This window comes from Lynx canadensis, chromosome D4 (assembly GCF_007474595.2).
Source record: "Lynx canadensis isolate LIC74 chromosome D4, mLynCan4.pri.v2, whole genome shotgun sequence".
NCBI lineage: Eukaryota > Metazoa > Chordata > Mammalia > Carnivora > Felidae > Lynx > Lynx canadensis.
This window is the reverse complement of record NC_044315.2, coordinates 50,002,164-50,019,792: the sequence shown is the minus strand read 5'-3', so window position 1 is coordinate 50,019,792 and position 17,629 is coordinate 50,002,164. Positions and strand designations below refer to the sequence as shown.

Genomic DNA, 17,629 nt, shown 5'->3' with positions numbered 1-17,629 from the left:
TGTGACAGTTGAGATAAATGTTTTAAATCTGAGAATTGCTTAACACGTAAGATATTTTAATTTTTTAGAGTACCGAGAACCCAGCTTAGTATTAGGATTTAAGGCAAACGACTGTTTACAACTTGGTCCCAAACTCTGTCGTTTTAATTAAAAAACAATGTTTAACTTCCAAAAGTCTCAGGCGATTCCACAGAAGTTCTGGAAAAGTCGCAAAAGGGTTAGTTACCCTGACAAAACGTTCAGAACGATTTCTCTCAACCACAAGGGAGCGCGCAGCTCCTGAAATCAAATCTTAAAATATCCGGATTCGGCGCGCCTGCGGTTCCCGCCCCACTGCGCGTGGCATTGTGGGATTTGTAGTCCCAGCGCGCATCTCGTACTACAATAAACTGTTCAGCCAGGACTCGGCAAGGACGCGGGCTCGAAAAGGATCCGGATTGGGGCGGTCGGGCCCAACGGCCGGGCCCTGTTATTTCTTCCTCGGCGGATCGTCCAGGGCGCGGGAAGGAAACGAGCTTCAGCTCGGCCTTGCCCTCAGCAGTCGGGACGCACACGCTTTGCGTCATGGCGGGCTGAGACAGATGATGAATTCCGGTGTACATGTCAGGGTTGCTGTGTCACTCGGCCCGTTCGGCGTTTCCCTTCCCCGTCGCCCTTCCGCACCGGCTCTAGGGCTCTTCCGGTCCTCAGCCGCCCCTCACCTGCAGGCCCCTCGCCCGCCGCGCCCCGGCGCACTCCTGGCCTCTTCTGCGGACTGATCTCGCGCGGTGCCTGGGCCCCGGGTGCCGGACCGACAAGGGCCATGGCGAGCGGTGCCGCCAGGTACCGGCTGAGTTGCTCGCTCCCAGGCCACGAGCTGGATGTGCGGGGCCTGGTATGCAGCCTCTATCCGCCGGGGGCCTTTGTGTCCGTGTCCCGAGACCGCACCACCCGTCTCTGGGTCCCAGACAGGTGAGCGCTGCGAGTCCGTCTGTCCCCGCCTGTCCCCACCACCCACCCCTGGCAGTGTTGCAAGCTTCCTATTGCTGGTGGGACGAGAGGGCCCCTCCCTTGCTGTATCCTGTACTGTTCCCGGCCTTGCCTCCGGTCCGCGCTCCCTCACAGTTCTGAGAGCACTGGCACTCTGGGCGCACAGTGTTAGGAAACCTGTGAGATTTAGGTGGAAAGAGCACCGCTTTAGGATTACAGAGACGTACATTCTTGTCCTAATTTTACCACTTAACGAGTGGGTGACCTTGGACGAAGCTCTTATCTTTTGGGCGATGATTTGCCATGTTTCTTTCAGATTTGAAAATTTACTGATGCCAGGTGCACCCCCCCATTAGACGTTGTGAAAACATCTGACATGTAATTGAAGTAAATCCTCTTCTTTCCCTAGAATGTGCTCTGTAATCTTCCCTCAAATTTAATTTTTGATAATTGCGTTGCAGAAAGTTGCATTTGGCACGTCTCCTTGTCCAAATAAGTTTCTTAGTCTGGCGTCTGTGGTGGGCTCGGATGGAGGGGATGAAAGTTTCAGTATGTTTTATGGATGTGTGAGGATGTGCTGTTTTCTTGAAAGAAAGTCCATTGCCTTCAAAAGGTTGTCAGGTTAACCAAAAAGAGAAATTAAGAAACTGAAGGTTAAGCTCCAGTCCAAATCAAGTTCAAGGGGTCGGTCCTGATTTGGCTGGTTGTAACAGGAAATTTATGACGTGGAAGACAGATTTCAGTTCAGAAAGAGAAAATTTGAGGTGATCTACTTTGTTATGTAGTAACTCTCCCATTAGTATAGGTTTCACTCAGAGTTTGGGTAGCCATGCATAAATTCAGATGTTAACTCTTGGTTGAGTCTCTACTATTTGTTTAGATCCTGAAGAAAAAGAAAACAAAAACAAGTTCCCTCTTCTTATGGAGCTTTCTTACAGTCTGGGAGGGCTCATGGATCAGAAAAAAAAGTAAATAAATAATTGCTCATTGGCATGTGTACTGTGAAAAACAAACAAATATAGAATTGAATGGAGAGATGTTAAAGAAGGAAGCCTCTCTGATGAGGGTTTCAGTTTTGTTTGATTTATTAAAGCTGACATCAAGATGAACCTAGTCATGGGAGCAAGGAATGAGAAGAGTTGAAATGAAAGAGATCTGTAGATGGTAGGAGGATCAAGCATAGACACCCTGGATTAAGAAAGAGGCAAGTTCCTGTGTGCGGGAGGGAATGAGCTGTGGGGTCAGGAGCCAGAAGTTGGCTGGAGCCACATGCTATGGTAAGAATGCTTCTAGAAAGAGTGTAAGTAGAAGCCTTCAATGCATTTCAGGCAGGGAGCAGCATGATTTGATTGACCTGTTAAGAAATACTGCTAGCTGCTGGTGGAGATTAGATTGCAAAGGGATAAATGTGGAAGTAGATCTGTTTGGAGGCTTTTGTTGTAGTGCAGCCAGTACATGATGGTAGACAGACTAGAAACGTTATAGAGCAAACTCCTATATTGAATTGGACAAGATAATCTCTGAAGGTCTCTTTTAATTCTAAGATTCTGTGATACTCCGAACCACTTAGTAATGCTAATACATAAATTTATGTGTATTTGAGTGTAATTACTGATTAAGCTTGTCTCTTTAAAATTGAGTGCAGTACAAGCACGTACCCAGCAGGATATAAACATTGCAGTCAGAAGTAACTAAAGGATGGCTGCTGTAATAGTTGAGTCTTGTCATTAAACTTTACATATTTTGTAGGACTGTGCTAGGTCCTAGAGTTTTTGCATTCATCAGAACTTCAGGGATTGGAGGCTGAAGTATCTATTTGAAAAGTGTTGTGCTTTTTTCTTTTTAACTCATGTTGTGTTTTTGGTTTTGTTTTCAAAATCATTCATGAATTTATTCAGCTAACACTGATTGAGAGCCAGCGTTGTGTCACACACAGGAATAGATAGTGGGTGATTATGAAGTAAGACTGTTTTACCTCTCATTTCCAACTGTTCAGAGTAGGGTATTTTATAGTCCCTGGGTGATGAGTCTCTTCTACATCCCAACTGAAGTGTCTAACATACCCTTACTGTTATAAAAGTGTCCTCAAGGCTGACATCCTGACAATTTGTATGTCAATTTGTATTTGTATGACAATTTGTATGGTATATTAATAAATGTAATGAAGTGCTGTAAATGTTTGTAGCCAGGTAGGACATGAAAATTGTTTTCCCATGTACATTGTTGATAGAATTCTGGATCAAGGTAGTTAGTGTACAGATGGATTGGGGATGATGGAATTTAATTTAGTTTTAGGGAAGCAAAATAGTTCTCTTCCAAGGTGCACTAAACCAAATACCTTGTCTTTCACAAAAGCCCATTGAAAACCCAGAGGCTCTCTCAGCCTTCTGAAGACCTTTCAGAATGGAGACATTATTCTTTGATTGTACATTGAACTGTACCAGTCAACATGTGATTGTTTCAGACTACTTCAGGCCTCCCTAAGCCCACTTCAAGTTAAACTGGATTTCTCATCTGTCGTGGACTATTGTTTTACCTTTGGAAAACTACCCACATTTGAAAGATGCAACTTCACATTTAATGTGGTGTGTTAACTCTTGCCTGTCCATGCCAAGGGTTAAATGATTTCTCCCTCCTGTAAACACTCAGCACTTTGTGTCCAAAGTCAATAGTTCTATGGAGTTTGTTAAGAAATCAGAGACATTCCCTTCCCAACCCCCATTTCCTTTTCTTGGAGTTAAAATTGTTATCTCTTTTAACTGCTTATTTTTGTATGTTACTTCCATGTGTATGTATAAAGTGCTTTATTGCTATTTTTATTTTTTTAATATTTTAGGCATTTTCTGTTCTTGCTGCAGAATATTGGACTTTAGCTCTCCCCCAGCTTATGCATCTTTTCTATGCTCCGCCCCTTATAGTTGAACTTAATTTAGATGAAATCAGTATAATTTTTAAATTTTTGTTTACTTATTTAATTGAGAGCGAGAGTGCGTACAGCATGTATGGACAGGGGAGGAGCAAAGAGAGAATTCCAGGCAGGCTCCATGCTTTATGTGGGACTTGAACTCACAGAACATTTGACCTGAGCTGAAACCAAGAGTCCGCAGCTTAATGGACTGTGCCACCCAGACACCCCTAGACGAAATCAGTATTTTATGACTGCACAGGCTCTACTTACAGTGCTGTGGAATAAACTATGATAACTCTTCCTCAACAGTTTTATGATCTCCCTGTAGCTAATGAGTATCCTGTTTGGGGCTTTCATTCACTTCATTTTTTATGTATTTCTCACAAATTCAACTTCATATTCTTTGCTAGTTGTCTAAATCTCTTCTCAAGACCTGTAGACATACTGGATATTTTACAGTTTCATCTTCCTGGGGGTGAAAACTTTCTGACCTGGTCTGTCTGCCCCTGGGGCACACAGATCCTGAGATCTCCCTTCATTGTGTTCTTCACAGTTTCTTCTTTTGGGCCTCTTGTGTTGGATCTGTTATCTGTATCATTTTACTTTCTTAGTTTTCTTCCTTGATGCCTTTTTGGAGCATATCCTCCAGGAGCTTCCTGAAATACAGTACACTGATGATAAATGTATTAAGATAGTGAAAGTCTGAAAATGATTTTATTCTGCCTTGTTACTTGAATAATAATTTAAATGTTTGTAGCACTGTAATTCCCAAATAATTTTCCTTCAGAATTAAGAAGCTATTTCTCCATTGTATTCTAGCCTCCAATGTGTATTTTTTTTTTAATGTTTACTTTTTTTTATTTGAGAGAGCACCAGCAGGTGAGGGGGGAGGAGCAAATGGAGAGGAAGAGAGAGAATCCCAAGCAGGAGCCCACCAACACAGGTCTCGGTCCCACAATCCTGGGATCATGTCCTGAGTCAGACATTCAACTGACTGAGCCACCCAGGTGCCCCAGCCTTTACTGTTAAATTTGACAAGTCTGAAGCCATTCTGTTTCTTGAGCTATTATTTTTTTTCTCTCTGGAAGGCAGTCTGTATTTAGGCACCCCTAAAAAGTTTTAAAAAACACACAACAAAATAAAGTGGACAAGTTAAAAAAAAGCTACTGCCAAATACCTTCCTTTGAAGATTTTTCATATGATTCATCTTGCAACTGATTCTGAAGATTTTCAATAGTGTTCCTTTTCCTAATTCCTACCTTTCTTGGTCCCCATTTCTAGAGGTACATAGTGCTGCTAATATTCTTCAGCTTTTTAGGGATTCATTGGTAGATTGGTCCTCTACTTTCCCTGATGCCTACTTAGAACTCAGTTTTCTCAGGGTGTCTGGGTGGCTGAGTTGGTTACATGTCCGACTCTTGGTTTCAGTTTAGGTCATGATCTCAGGGTTGGTGAGTTCAAGCCCTGCATCAGGCTCAGTGCGGACAGCAAGGAACCTCCTTGGGATTCTCTCTCCCTCTCTCTCTGCCCCTCCCCTGCTATTGCACTCTTTCTCTCAAAATAAATAAATAAACATTAAAAAAAACCCTCAATTTTATCAGGTATTCTATATCCTTTATTATTTTTCAATCAGCTTTGAGTGTTCGAAGTTGTGTTCCTGTTTCTTTTTCTTCTTATTCTCCCTGGCCTTGTGGGTTTATGCCTTTCTTCGAAATGTGTATGGATGTGTGTTTATCTTGAAGTCTTATCTCTTCGTGTGCACTTGTCCTGTCTCCTTCTACTACATTGCAAACTTTTTAATTTAGCTTGAATCGGGGATATAATTCTCTCAGGAGTTAACTTACTGCCTTCCACATAGTACATTGTAATGTGTTGTTTGACTTGTTATATAAGGCAGTGATGCTGAGTGATGTGTGTAACAAATTGATAATCTTTCTAAACGCAAGGCAGTTATTAGTATGCTGTGTCCCTAGAGCATTCGTTTATATATCCCTGTATTCCATTAGTTTGCATATTGAGAATGATTGGTACTCTAGCGATTTAGATATATATACTCTACTAATGGGTATTAAGTTAGTGTTTCATAGTATGAAAATATCCTCACTGTGTTTGAGACTTATTGATAGTGTACTTCATTATCTTAATTGTATGAATGTTTCACTTCACCAGGGATTTCTGAGGGTAACAGTCACAGATGAATAGAAATGAAGACGGAGCGTGAGAAAAAGTCACTTGCGATACTTGTTTCCCTCCCTTTCCTTCCTTATTCTTTCTGTTAATTAATATACTCTTAGCAATGAAACGCTAATTAAACTTTTTCTAATCTGATGTGAATCTCAATAGTAGCTAATAAAATTAGATATTTAATATTTAAGTTAAAATAATAGATTCTTGGGGCACCTGGCTGGGTCACTCAGGAGAGCATGCGACTCTTGATCTCAGGGTTGTGAGTTTGTGTGTAGAAATTACTTAAAAACCAAACAAAACAAAACCAATAGATTCTTAAGGTAGCAGACACTCTAACGTTCAACCTGTATACTAAAAGAAAATGAGTACTTTGATACTCATGTCCTATGGTAAGTCAGGGGACAGATGTGTATCTTATTCATTACAATATCTTTCCAGTCCTAACAGGGGCTTTACAGAAATGCACTGTATGAGTGGCCACTCCAATTTTGTATCTTGTGTATGCATCATACCTTCAAGTGATATGTACCCTCATGGACTAATCGCCACTGGAGGAAATGACCACAATATTTGTATTTTCTCACTGGAAAGTCCAGCACCACTTTATATACTAAAAGGTCACAAAAATACTGGTGAGTATAATGCTTTGATTTTTTTCTATTTGAAGAAGTTTCATCCTTTTGAAAATAAAATTCATATATCTGCATTCCATACTATTAATTATGTTTGTTTTACCTATGGCTATGACTTGATAGCGAAAACCTTTTAGGATCATCATTGTTCTGTAAATTCTATTCCAGAGTTATTGTTATCATCAGTAAAGGTTGACATGCTTATATATGTAAATAATACAGTGTTCTGTTATAAAAGGAAGAAGCTGTATAATTTTAATACACCTTGTGGTTTTCGTTTTCAACTATTTTGTGCAAGGAATTAATTTACTCAGGAAGACTAAGAGTATTTTTTCATCTTATGGTTGTTATATCTGTATTTATGCAGTAAATTGAAGACCCAGAACAAATGTGTTTAGGACCTTGGTATCATAACCGAAGAGTATTTAATACTTTTTAATATTGTTTTCTATGGTTTACGTATATTTCTGATTATCTGATATTCCTGTATTTGTGTGTGGTTTAATAGCTCTTTATTATAAAATGATATGCTTAATCAATGCAGTGTGTATACCTATTTTTTTTATGTATCTGGATCTGTAAGCAAGTAGTATGCCCCATAAACACTTGAAAATTCCTTTGAAAAATTTTGTAAAATGAATTGTATGTATATATGTGAAATCTTTAATCCTGAGTGATACAGACTTTTTTTTAACTTCATTGAGGAAGTCTTGAAATGTATACAATGGTAGAGATACAGTATTTTGTAATGAGTTATGTATAAATATATATATTTAAAGGAATGACGATCTTTTCCACCCGTGTATTTACATAGCTTCAAGGATTATCAACACATGGCCTATCTTCTTTCATCTCCCCAGTCTTTTACAATGTTATTTTAAAGGAAATTTCCAACATACTGTTTCATTTGTAAATACTTTAATATGTAACTCTAAAACAGGGTTTGGCAAACTTTTCTGTAAAGGGCCAGATAGTAAATATTTTAGACTTTCCAGGCCATCTGGTCACTTTTACAACTATTCAAGTCTGCTGATGTAAAGAAAAGTAGCCATTGACAATAAAATGAATGAGCCTATCTGTATTTCAATAAACAGCTATTTATGGACACTGAAATTTGAATGTCAAAATTTTCACATATCAGGAAATATCTTTTAATTTTTCCCCCCAATTACTTAAAAATGTAAAAACAATTCTTAGTTTGTGCAGTATACAAAAACAGGTGGCCCACAGGCCATAGTTTGCTGATCCCTCTAAAAGATACATTTTTTTTAATCGTCATTACACCTAAAACAAAACAAAACCTAATTGCTTATTATCAAATATCCGATGAAGGTTCAAATTATACCCAATTGTTTCTTAAATGTTTTTTTACAGTTTGCTTGAACTGTGACCCAGCTAAGGTCCGTATGTCTTTTAATCTATGGGTTTCTTTCCCCCTTTCCCCCCCACCTCCCTATTTGAAACCAGCTTGTTTAACCTGTAGGATTTCCTACTGCCTGAACCTTGCTGATTAAAGCCTCATTGTTTCCCTTAACATGTTCCTCAGTCCCCTATATGTCTTAGGAGGTTTTAGTCAGATCTAGAAACTTAATCAGATTCAGGCTCAAGTTCTTGGCAAGTACCTGTTATAGGTAGTATTGTGTACTTTCTGTTGTAGCACATTAAGAAGCACTTAATAACTCTTTGTGATGTAAATTAGTGGCTTCAAATGTTGATCACTTATTCATTATAAAATTACTAGCTGTCTTGTATGTAATGGTTTTTAGCATGTAGTGATGAGCACACACAGATCCAGTATTTCATTAAGATTTGAAAAATCATTATACTCTAACTCTACCTTTTTTTTTTTTGCCTTTAATAGCTAGCATTTTTTTACTATATAATTTTCTGACGTTGCTTTTTTTTCCCCCCCTGTCAATTCGTTGGTTACGTGTGAGACTTTTGTACAGGGAAGATAGGATAAATGCTTGCCATGTCTCCTCTCCTACCTCTTTTACCAAGTTTCAGAATGAGTTAGCTTCCTGTTTCTTTTTCATTCTCAAATTGTCCCATATTTGGCCATATTGGAAACCTCTTTAAATTGGCCCCTGTGGCCTTTTGATAAGACCTTTAGCAGTTTTCTTTGCTTTTGGTACTATAGAATGTTACAGGTTCACTTTATGTATACCTTGTTCTAGACCTGGAATCAGCTATTTCTCCAAGAAGCCCCGTGTTTTTTGCTTTTGTTTTTTTAGTGGGAAATAATAACTGGAAACCTGAGTTTTGGTTGTAATGGTGCTCAACAGGATTTTTTAACTTAATGTTGCTTTATAATTCTATAAAACATAAATAGTTTCAAAGGAAAAACAACTCACCAAGATATATTCAAAGAAGTCTAGATTCATTCCGTATTGGCTTCTTGCACTGTCCCTTTCCTTATATTTATTAACTTTGTTCTTTTTAAAAATAATAGAGCAGATATGGATGTAGATTTATATTGCCCCTTTCTTAGGTAAAAGGTAACATACTGTATGCAATTTTCTGCCCTTCCTATTTTTGCTTGATAACATTACCACTTTGGAGATCTCTTTATTATACTATATAGAAGCCTTCTCCATTCGTGTTTACGATGGCATTATAATTCATTGTTTAGCTAGCTGTACTATGACTATTCTAGCTTATTTAGCGAGTCCCCTATTGATGGACATCTGAGTTTTCAATCTTTTGCTAGTACAGATAGTACCATAATAAATGGCTCCGTGCCTCTGTCATTTTGTTAGTTTGGAAACGTCATTTAGGCATAATACTCATTTCTGGATCAAAAGGTAAATGGATATGTAATTTTGTTAGGTATTTCTGAGTCGCTTGATTAGGTGTTGTAACTTGTTTTTGCGTTTCAAGCAGCAACATGAGTCCCTGTTTCCCTTACCAATGGTGTATGTTGTCAGATTTTTAGATTGTTGCCAAAATAATAAATGAAAAGTGATGTTTTAGTATAGGGGAAATTTGCATCTCTGTTATTACGGAGGGGGACATCTTCATAGAAGGAAGGGATTTTTACCCTTTTTTTCCTGTGAACTATATTAAAAATTGCCCATTTAATATTGGGTTACTGGCCATTTTTGAAGCCCTTGATTAGAGTTATTAACCCTTTCATACAAATTACAAATTTTTTCCCATTTTGTTAACTTTTTTTACTTTGCACATTTTTTTTTGTAATGCAAAAGTCAATTTTTATATAATCTTATTTGTCTTGATCTTTTAAGGTATCATATGATCTCATAGAAATCTATGTAAAAATACTGCTTCAGTTTTGGAGGGTATTTTTTCTGCCTGATTCATTTCTACTTTGTTATAAGGTAATCTTTTGTTATTTTGTTAGTTTCCTTGGTGGTTTAGAGGCCAAATGTCATGTGCTTTTTTTTTTCTTCCTGGCATACCATACATACCACGTTAGTGAGTATAGCTGAAAAAATTAATGATTGACATTCTTATGTCATTTTTGTTCAGCTTTCTAGACCGTTTTATTTTCTAAATAGTAAAGTAGTACTATTCTTTAGTTGATATTATACATATAACACTTCCCCATTTCATTATAACTTGCGATTCTAGGTAATTTTATGTTGCATTATTTGGTATCGTGGGCTTTTCCCCCCTACCTATTCAAAGCTAAATGCTTCCTTATGCTTACTGAAAGAGATTTATTTTTTTTTATTCATTATTTCTGCCTGATCTTGAAAGAAATTAAAAAAAAAAGAAATTTTCTGTGCTTTCTGAAACGTTTCTCTTGAATTATATGTTACACTGATCTCTGAGAGAATATGAAGAGCTTTCCCAATTACAACTATCAAGGAGAAACATTTAAAAAAAGAAAATTGGAATTGGTAGCTAAATCTCCTTATGAGAGAACCTCCTGTACCCAAAGATTTAAAAACTGGAACTTATTTTCTAAATCCAGCTTGATTCGCTATTATCCATTAGGAAATATGGTGTAAGTTTTTGGAGGTAAGTTGTTATTATCTGGAAAATGAGGTTATCGAAAAGAAAAAATTTTTCACAAATTAACCATATCCTGAAAACTTAGGGTTTTCTGTTTTTGGACTTATACATGAATAATTTATTAATTAATATAAGCATCAAATGTTGAATTTACTGCCTTTTTGAGCATTTGAATTTAAAGAACAACTGATGATACATAACCTTTTTTTTTTTTTTTAATGTTTATTTATTTTTGAGAGAGAGGGAGACAGAGTGCAGGTGGGAGAGGGGCAGAGGGAGAGGGAGACACAGAATCTGAAGCAGGCTCCAGGCTCTGAGCTGTCAGCACAGAGCCTGTCGTGGGGCTCGAACTCACCAACCGTAGATCATGATCTGAGTGGAAGTTGGACACTTAACTGACTGAGCCACCCGGGCGCCCCATGATACATAAGCTTTAAGTTGATTTTTAAAAATTTATAATAATTTGAAAAGCAACTTTTCATATGAATAGAAAAAATTCAGTTTGACTTCTGTATTCAAATACAGTAATTGTATTTTTATTTGTGTAGTAATCTCTTTCAATCTTTGTCCCTATGACTAAGAATGGGTAATAGATCCACAGAAGATACTTTCTATTCTAATTGCCAAGACTATTTCCTGACTATCTAGTTTTTTTTTTCATTTTAAAGATGAAAATCCTTTCATTTCTCTGAACTTTAGTTTCCTCATCTGTTAAATAGGAATAACAATAGCGTTTAGTTCCTGGAGTTCTTGTGGAGTGTAATGCACTTTTTACAGTGTCTGGCACATGGTAAGGACCCTGTATCTCCTAGTTGTTATTGCTAAAGGTTTCTGCTTCTTTGCAGAAGCCCAACACCAGCACCTGTTCACAGCTTTATATTTTACATACTAATTTTCTCTTCCTTTTGCCCTACTTTATTTTCCACTTATTTTTAATTTTTACCTTATTATTATGTATATATTTATGAAAATCACAATTTTTTCTGGAACAGAGTAGGTAACAAAATTTGGGGAATGTTTGTTTGAATATAGTCAATGCATATGTAGTTTTTAAATTATATTCTTATCTAGGAAAAAAATTTTTCCTAAAGTTAATGGCCCCTTTTTTTCCATTTCCATAATTTTCTGAGTAACTGTAGCTGATATTTTACAAGTGTTGCAGGAAGTCTCCTAAATGCCTATTACATTTTTTAAATATTCTAACATAATGAGTGAGAACAGGTTACGGTATAGTAACAAACACTTCCCTGATCTCAGTGGCATGACACAAAAGTCCTTCTCACTCACCGTACATATTCATCATGGATTAGTGAGGGGAATCTGCTCATCAGAGTCTCTCAGGGACCCAGGCTGATGGGGGCTTTCTCTCTACCTGTGCTGCAGTGGTTGGTTGCAGTAGTGACAGGGCAATGTGATTAATAATGCACTGACTGTTAAAAGCATATACCTGAAAGTGTCAGCCACCATTCAGACTCTTGACTAATGCATGGATCATTTGGCTGTGCCTAATGTCATGCACTAAAAGGGCGAGCCACCAACCACAGTCTGCCTCTGGTTATCAGTTATTCAGCTTGCTCTCCCTTGTGCAGGCAGAACATACCCACTTCTCTCTCCATGTCAGACAAGCCAAAGTTACACTTGGAACCACAAGCCCAAAGTTAAGAATCCCTGGGTGACAGGTGGTATTTTAAACATCAGGGAGGTGATGCTCAGGTGTTCCGACATCAAGTCCCAATATAGTTCTTAAAGTCAGAGGTGTGTGGGCTACAAACATACGTTCCCTGTCATCCACTCACCCAGTATACAGTTGTGGAGCTGTAGGGTAATCAGAGCAAACACTGCCATTCAGGAGAAGGAACAGTGCAAGACAATGGTTCCTAATATGTAGTCATTCTGACATCTAGACGGGTGTCTGTTTTCAAGGACTTGCCTGCTCGGAGAGTGGAGAGATTTTTGTGATCTGTTCCCGTTGGTCTCTAAAAGGGGTTTCCCCAGTACATTATTCTTCGTAGCTCCACTTTGGCCCTCTGGCATACTCTTTCCTTTCTGTTACTCTCCTTGGTCACCTTGATATATACCCTCCTTGGAGACTAAGCAATATTCTCAGCTCTCCTTCTGCCTATGGGAGTTGGGTGCACAGGGTCATTTTTGTCTTGAAAGGTCATAGACTTTATATTTTTAGTTCTTGGCAATGCAACTCTCTTGGTAGTCTTATTATTTGATTCCAGTCAGACCTCTGTGTCAGTAGCCATACCCTCAACTGTAGACTGGATTTGCTGTATTTCTCCCCCTCTCGCCTTTCCTCTTTTCCTACCTGCGTTTTTAGATTTTACTACTGAAGCTTTGAGCCTATCCGACCTCATTGGGAAAGCTGCATGCTCAGATTCTTTTCCCTGAGCCATTTGCCCAGTTGAAGGCATTTATTTTCATGGTTAACAACCTCATTTGCTTTGCTTTGAATATACTTAAAATCCATTTAGACAGGGAGTTTGGGTGGCTCACTTGGTTGAGTGCCTGACTTCGGCTCAGGTTATGATCTCGCGTTTGTGGGTTTGAACCCTGCGTTGGGCCCTGTACTGACAGCTCAGAGCCTGGAGCCTGCTTCCGAGTCTATATCTCCCTCTCTCTCTGCCCCTCCCCTGCTCATGCTCTTGTCTCTCTCTGTCTCTCAAAAAATAAAATAAAGATGTTAAAAAAAAATAAAGAAATTTTGGCACTGTGCATGCTAGCCACGTTTTTTATTTGTCCCTGTTGCATGACTGAGTTTCAGTTGTCCTTTGCAGCTAAAACACCTTCTCAGGTTCATATTTTATCATTTGGGGTTGGGAAGCAATTGGCTTCAGTGTCTGAACTCCATTCTTTCTTGACAACCAGCCACTTCTTTATCTCATTGCATTCTTTTATTTATTTTTGTATTTATTTATTTATTTATTTAGAGAGCATGTGTGTGTATGTGTGCATGCGTGTATGCATGCACACACATGAGCAAGAGAGAGGGAGAAAGAGGATCCCAAGCAGGCTCCACATTTTCAGCACAGAACCTGATGCGGGGCTCAATCCCACAAACTGTAAGATCATGATCTGAGCCGAGTTCAAGAGTCGGACGCTGACTGAGCCACCCAGGTGCCCCTCATTCTGTTCTTTTCGTACTTAGTCAGATGTAGCTGATAGTAACTGACAGCTTATCACTGCAGTACCATTTTCCATCCTCTTTCTTTAGAGCTACAAGTTTATTATGTCTTCGATTTTTGCCGGCTGCAGTTTTACAAAATGTTCCACTGCATAAGGATTACCAAACTTCCATTCTCTGTTACAATGTCCTCCCCACCAGCTGCCCATTAAGCTAATGCCATTTTTAGATTTTTGTTTTAGCAGTGTCTCATTTGTGCTACCGATTTTTGAATCAGGTAGGCTAGTTGACATTGTGGTAACAGACAACTCCAGAATTTCAGGAGTTTGGCACAATAAAAGTTTGCTTTGCTTCTTACAGATCTAGTGCAGTACAGCAGGGGGCTCTGCTCCTTATAATCACTCAGGGATCTGGGATGACAGAGGCTTCATCTCATGTGCTTTCACAGACAGTGGAGCAGTGGGAGGGAACACGGCTTAACTATGCACCTGTCCTTAAAGCTTCTCCTGTTAAATAACATTTCCCTCATTTTTCAATGCCAGAACAAGTCATGTGGCTTGCCTAAAGCCAAAAGAACTGGGGAAGTTCAATATTACCATTTGTTGAGAAGATAAAGAGCAGAAGATATTTGATGAATATCACTAATGGCTACCATGCACACCACAATATTTACCTGTTCCATGTTTTTCCTGGAAACTTTCCTCTTTAAGTCTACTGTTGGATTGATGCTCTGGGCTGATGTTAACACTGAATTCCCCTTTGACAATAGATTTCCTAGAGAGAATTCCCATATTTTTGTCATTCTTTTTTTTTTTAATGTTCATTTATTTTTGAGACACACAAAGACACAGCATGAGCGGGGGAGGGAGACACAGAATCGGAAGCAGGCTCCAGGCTCTGAGCTGTCACCACAAAGTCCAACGCAGGGCTCAAACTCGTCAACCACGAGATCATGACCTGAGTGGAAGTCAGATGCTCAACACTACCCCTGTGCCCCTATTTTTGTCCTTCTTAACTTACTTTTTCATTTTGGTGTATTAATAAGCTTCTTAAGAAAGCTGTTACAGGGACTAAATGTATTTTATATTTGTATATTAGAAAATGTCTTTATCCTTACATTTGATTGTTAATTTGGGTGGATATAAAATCCTGTATTAAAACCATTTAATCTCTGAATTTTGAAGGCATTTCTCTATTGCCTTTTAGTGTATTGTGTTAACTTAAAAGTTTGATGCTGTTCTCATTTCCCATCTTCTCTGTGGGACACGTGCCTGGTCCTTGTAAGCTTTTAGGATCTTCTCTATTTCTGATGTTAGAAAATATTTCACAGTGCATCTCTGTCTCTGCTTTTGAAAGTGACTTTCATTTGGCTCTTTTGTGGGTTCATTCAATCCAGACATTCATGTTCTTCACTTTTGGGAATGTTTCTTGTACTATTCTTTGTCTTATCTGCCCTGCCCCCCCCCCCCATTTTTTTTCTTTCTGGAATCCCTATTTGTTGGATATTGAACATTGTGAAATTATTTTCTAACTTTTTAAACTTTTTTATTTTTTGAGTCTGTCTCTTTGGTCTAATTCTCAGGAGAGACTTTTTTTTTCTAGTGCTATTTGATTTTGGTTTGATTCTTCTACTTTTAGTTTTTATTTTTCTTGTTCTCTCAATAGGACTTCTTATGTAATATCTTACCTATTTGCAAATATTACGTGACTATTAAAGTTTTATGGGGTGTTTGTTTGTTTGTTTGTTTGTTTTTTGGCTTCCTGAAATTAGGTTTGTTTCTTCTGGCCTGCCTAACCCTTTGCCTTTTATTTTTGTGTTGCTTTGTTTGGATTTTTCTCTTTCCCTTTGGAGACTTTTATAAAATGGTTGTCGATATTAAACTGGCTGCTCATATTTAAGAATAAGGTATAAAGAAGTTGAAAATTTTTTAGCTAATGTACATGAAGCTTGGTGATTGGTGGGCTTCATTAGAAGGTGATCTGGAGGTGGTCTGACCTTTTAGGTGGGAAACCCTCTCACATTTCCTTATCTGAAGTTCTTTAGCATTATTAAGTCTTCTAGAGCCGAATTCTCCTCCCTCTTGCCTGGGCAGTGGGGAATATATGCCTGTCTGCTGGTATTGTGGGAGAAAGGAACGACATACTACCACATTTCAGGATGTAGATTTTCCATTTATTTCCCTTGTGTTTCACAGGGCTTCTTATTCCAGACTTTTATTTTACCTGACTGCCTAAATCTGTAAACTGTGCTTCAGTTCCTCCAGAGAATAAACCTCCCATTGCCTGCAGCTGGTGAGGATGTACTTTCCTGACACTGGAGTCTGCTAGGAGAGATCTAGCATTTCAAGTTCTCTGCCTAGCTCCATTCTCCATTGAACCTAGTGGCTGGACATTGAGTCTCATAGGAGTTCCTTGGGGGAGTCGCTCAATTCTTACCTCTCTCTGTGGGTGTTTAACTTGTAACCTCCTTCATTTTGCTATGTCAGTGACAGTGTTTTCTGTCTTCTTTGTCCTTGTAGATTAATACCATTATAGCTTTACTGTGAACAATCTGCCATTTTTAATCAGAACTGTATCTTTTGGAGGGTGCCTGGCTGGCTCAGTCTGTTAAGCATTCAACTCTTGATATCAAGCTCAGATCATGATCTCATTGTTTGAGAGTTCTAGCCCCACAACAGGCTCTGGGCTGGTGGTGCAGAGCCTGCTTAGGATTCTGTCTCTCCTTCTCTCTGCCCTTCCCCTGCTTGTGTGTATACATGCGCTCTCTCTCTCTCTCTCAAAATAAATAAATAAACTTTAAAAAAAGGGAACTCTGTCTTTTTTGTTTCTGTGTTTTTAAATAATTCTTCACATGTTTAATTTTTAGCTTGCATGATTTTACATTAAGATAATAAGATATTTAATTACCTATTCTGTTACTGTTGAACATTTAGCTGAACTCTAGTGGGTTTTTTCTTCTTTTTTTTTGTCATTTTAACTAAATATCTATATAAACAGCATTTCAAAATCATTTGCATTATCTTTCTATTTAGTTTTTTATAACCAGAAGGCATTGTGCAACCCATTTGATCCTGCTTCCTCACTTTACAGATAAGGAATGTGAGTTATCCCATGGTCAGACAATTCCTAAGTGGCACAGCTGGGCCTTGCACCCAGGCATTCTGGGTTAGCATCCGTGCTCTTGACCATTGCACTCTACATCTCCATGGAATTAACCCTTAACTGGCCAAGTTACTGTTAGTTCACAAAGTGTTTTTAAAATTGCAATGCTTTAATAACTAGCAAGGTCGAACATTTTTCTATATGACGATGTGTTAACTAATGCCTTGTTTCCCTTTAGTTTGTAGTCTTTCATCTGGAAAATTTGGGACATTACTTAGTGGCTCATGGGATACCACTGCTAAAGTTTGGCTGAATGACAAGTGCATGATGACCTTACAGGTACAGTAGTAGTTCTGTGTGAATGTTCTAGATAATAATTAAATATGATCATTCTGTGGCAACTTAATTTAATTCCCATTTAACTCACAGGGTCATACAGCCGCAGTATGGGCAGTAAAGATCTTACCTGAACAGGGCTTAATGTTAACTGGATCAGCAGACAAGACTATTAAGCTGTGGAAAGCTGGAAGATGCGAGAGGACTTTTTCAGGTAAGATCGGAGTAGACAACTTTTATAATAAATCTCTTCATATTCACTCAGATGGTGTTATCAACTTGTTATCAAGTTGTCATTAATCCTTGATAGCTAATCTAAATCAGCAAATACTGAGCATGGGAAATTTTTTAAGTTTTTGTTTATTTGAGAGAGAGCAAGTACATGTG

The 17,629-nt window shown here is 38.4% G+C and overlaps 1 protein-coding gene across 3 annotated transcripts in view; it reads left to right on the top strand.

Annotated features, from left to right (window-relative positions):
* Window positions 1-581: 581 nt before the first annotated feature.
* PLAA (phospholipase A2 activating protein) overlaps window positions 582-17,629 on the top strand; it is a 38,951-nt gene continuing 21,903 nt past the window's right edge. For 2 of the 3 annotated variants that reach the window (XM_030293222.1, XM_030293221.1), the window contains exons 1-4: window positions 582-951; window positions 6,503-6,696; window positions 17,145-17,245; window positions 17,336-17,456. In XM_030293222.1, the coding sequence (XP_030149082.1) occupies window positions 803-951; window positions 6,503-6,696; window positions 17,145-17,245; window positions 17,336-17,456 (565 nt within the window). In that variant the 5' untranslated portion in view covers window positions 582-802. Of the gene's footprint in view, window positions 952-6,056; window positions 6,095-6,502; window positions 6,697-17,144; window positions 17,246-17,335; window positions 17,457-17,629 lie in introns of those variants that run through there. The other variant, XM_030293223.1, reaches the window with a different exon arrangement.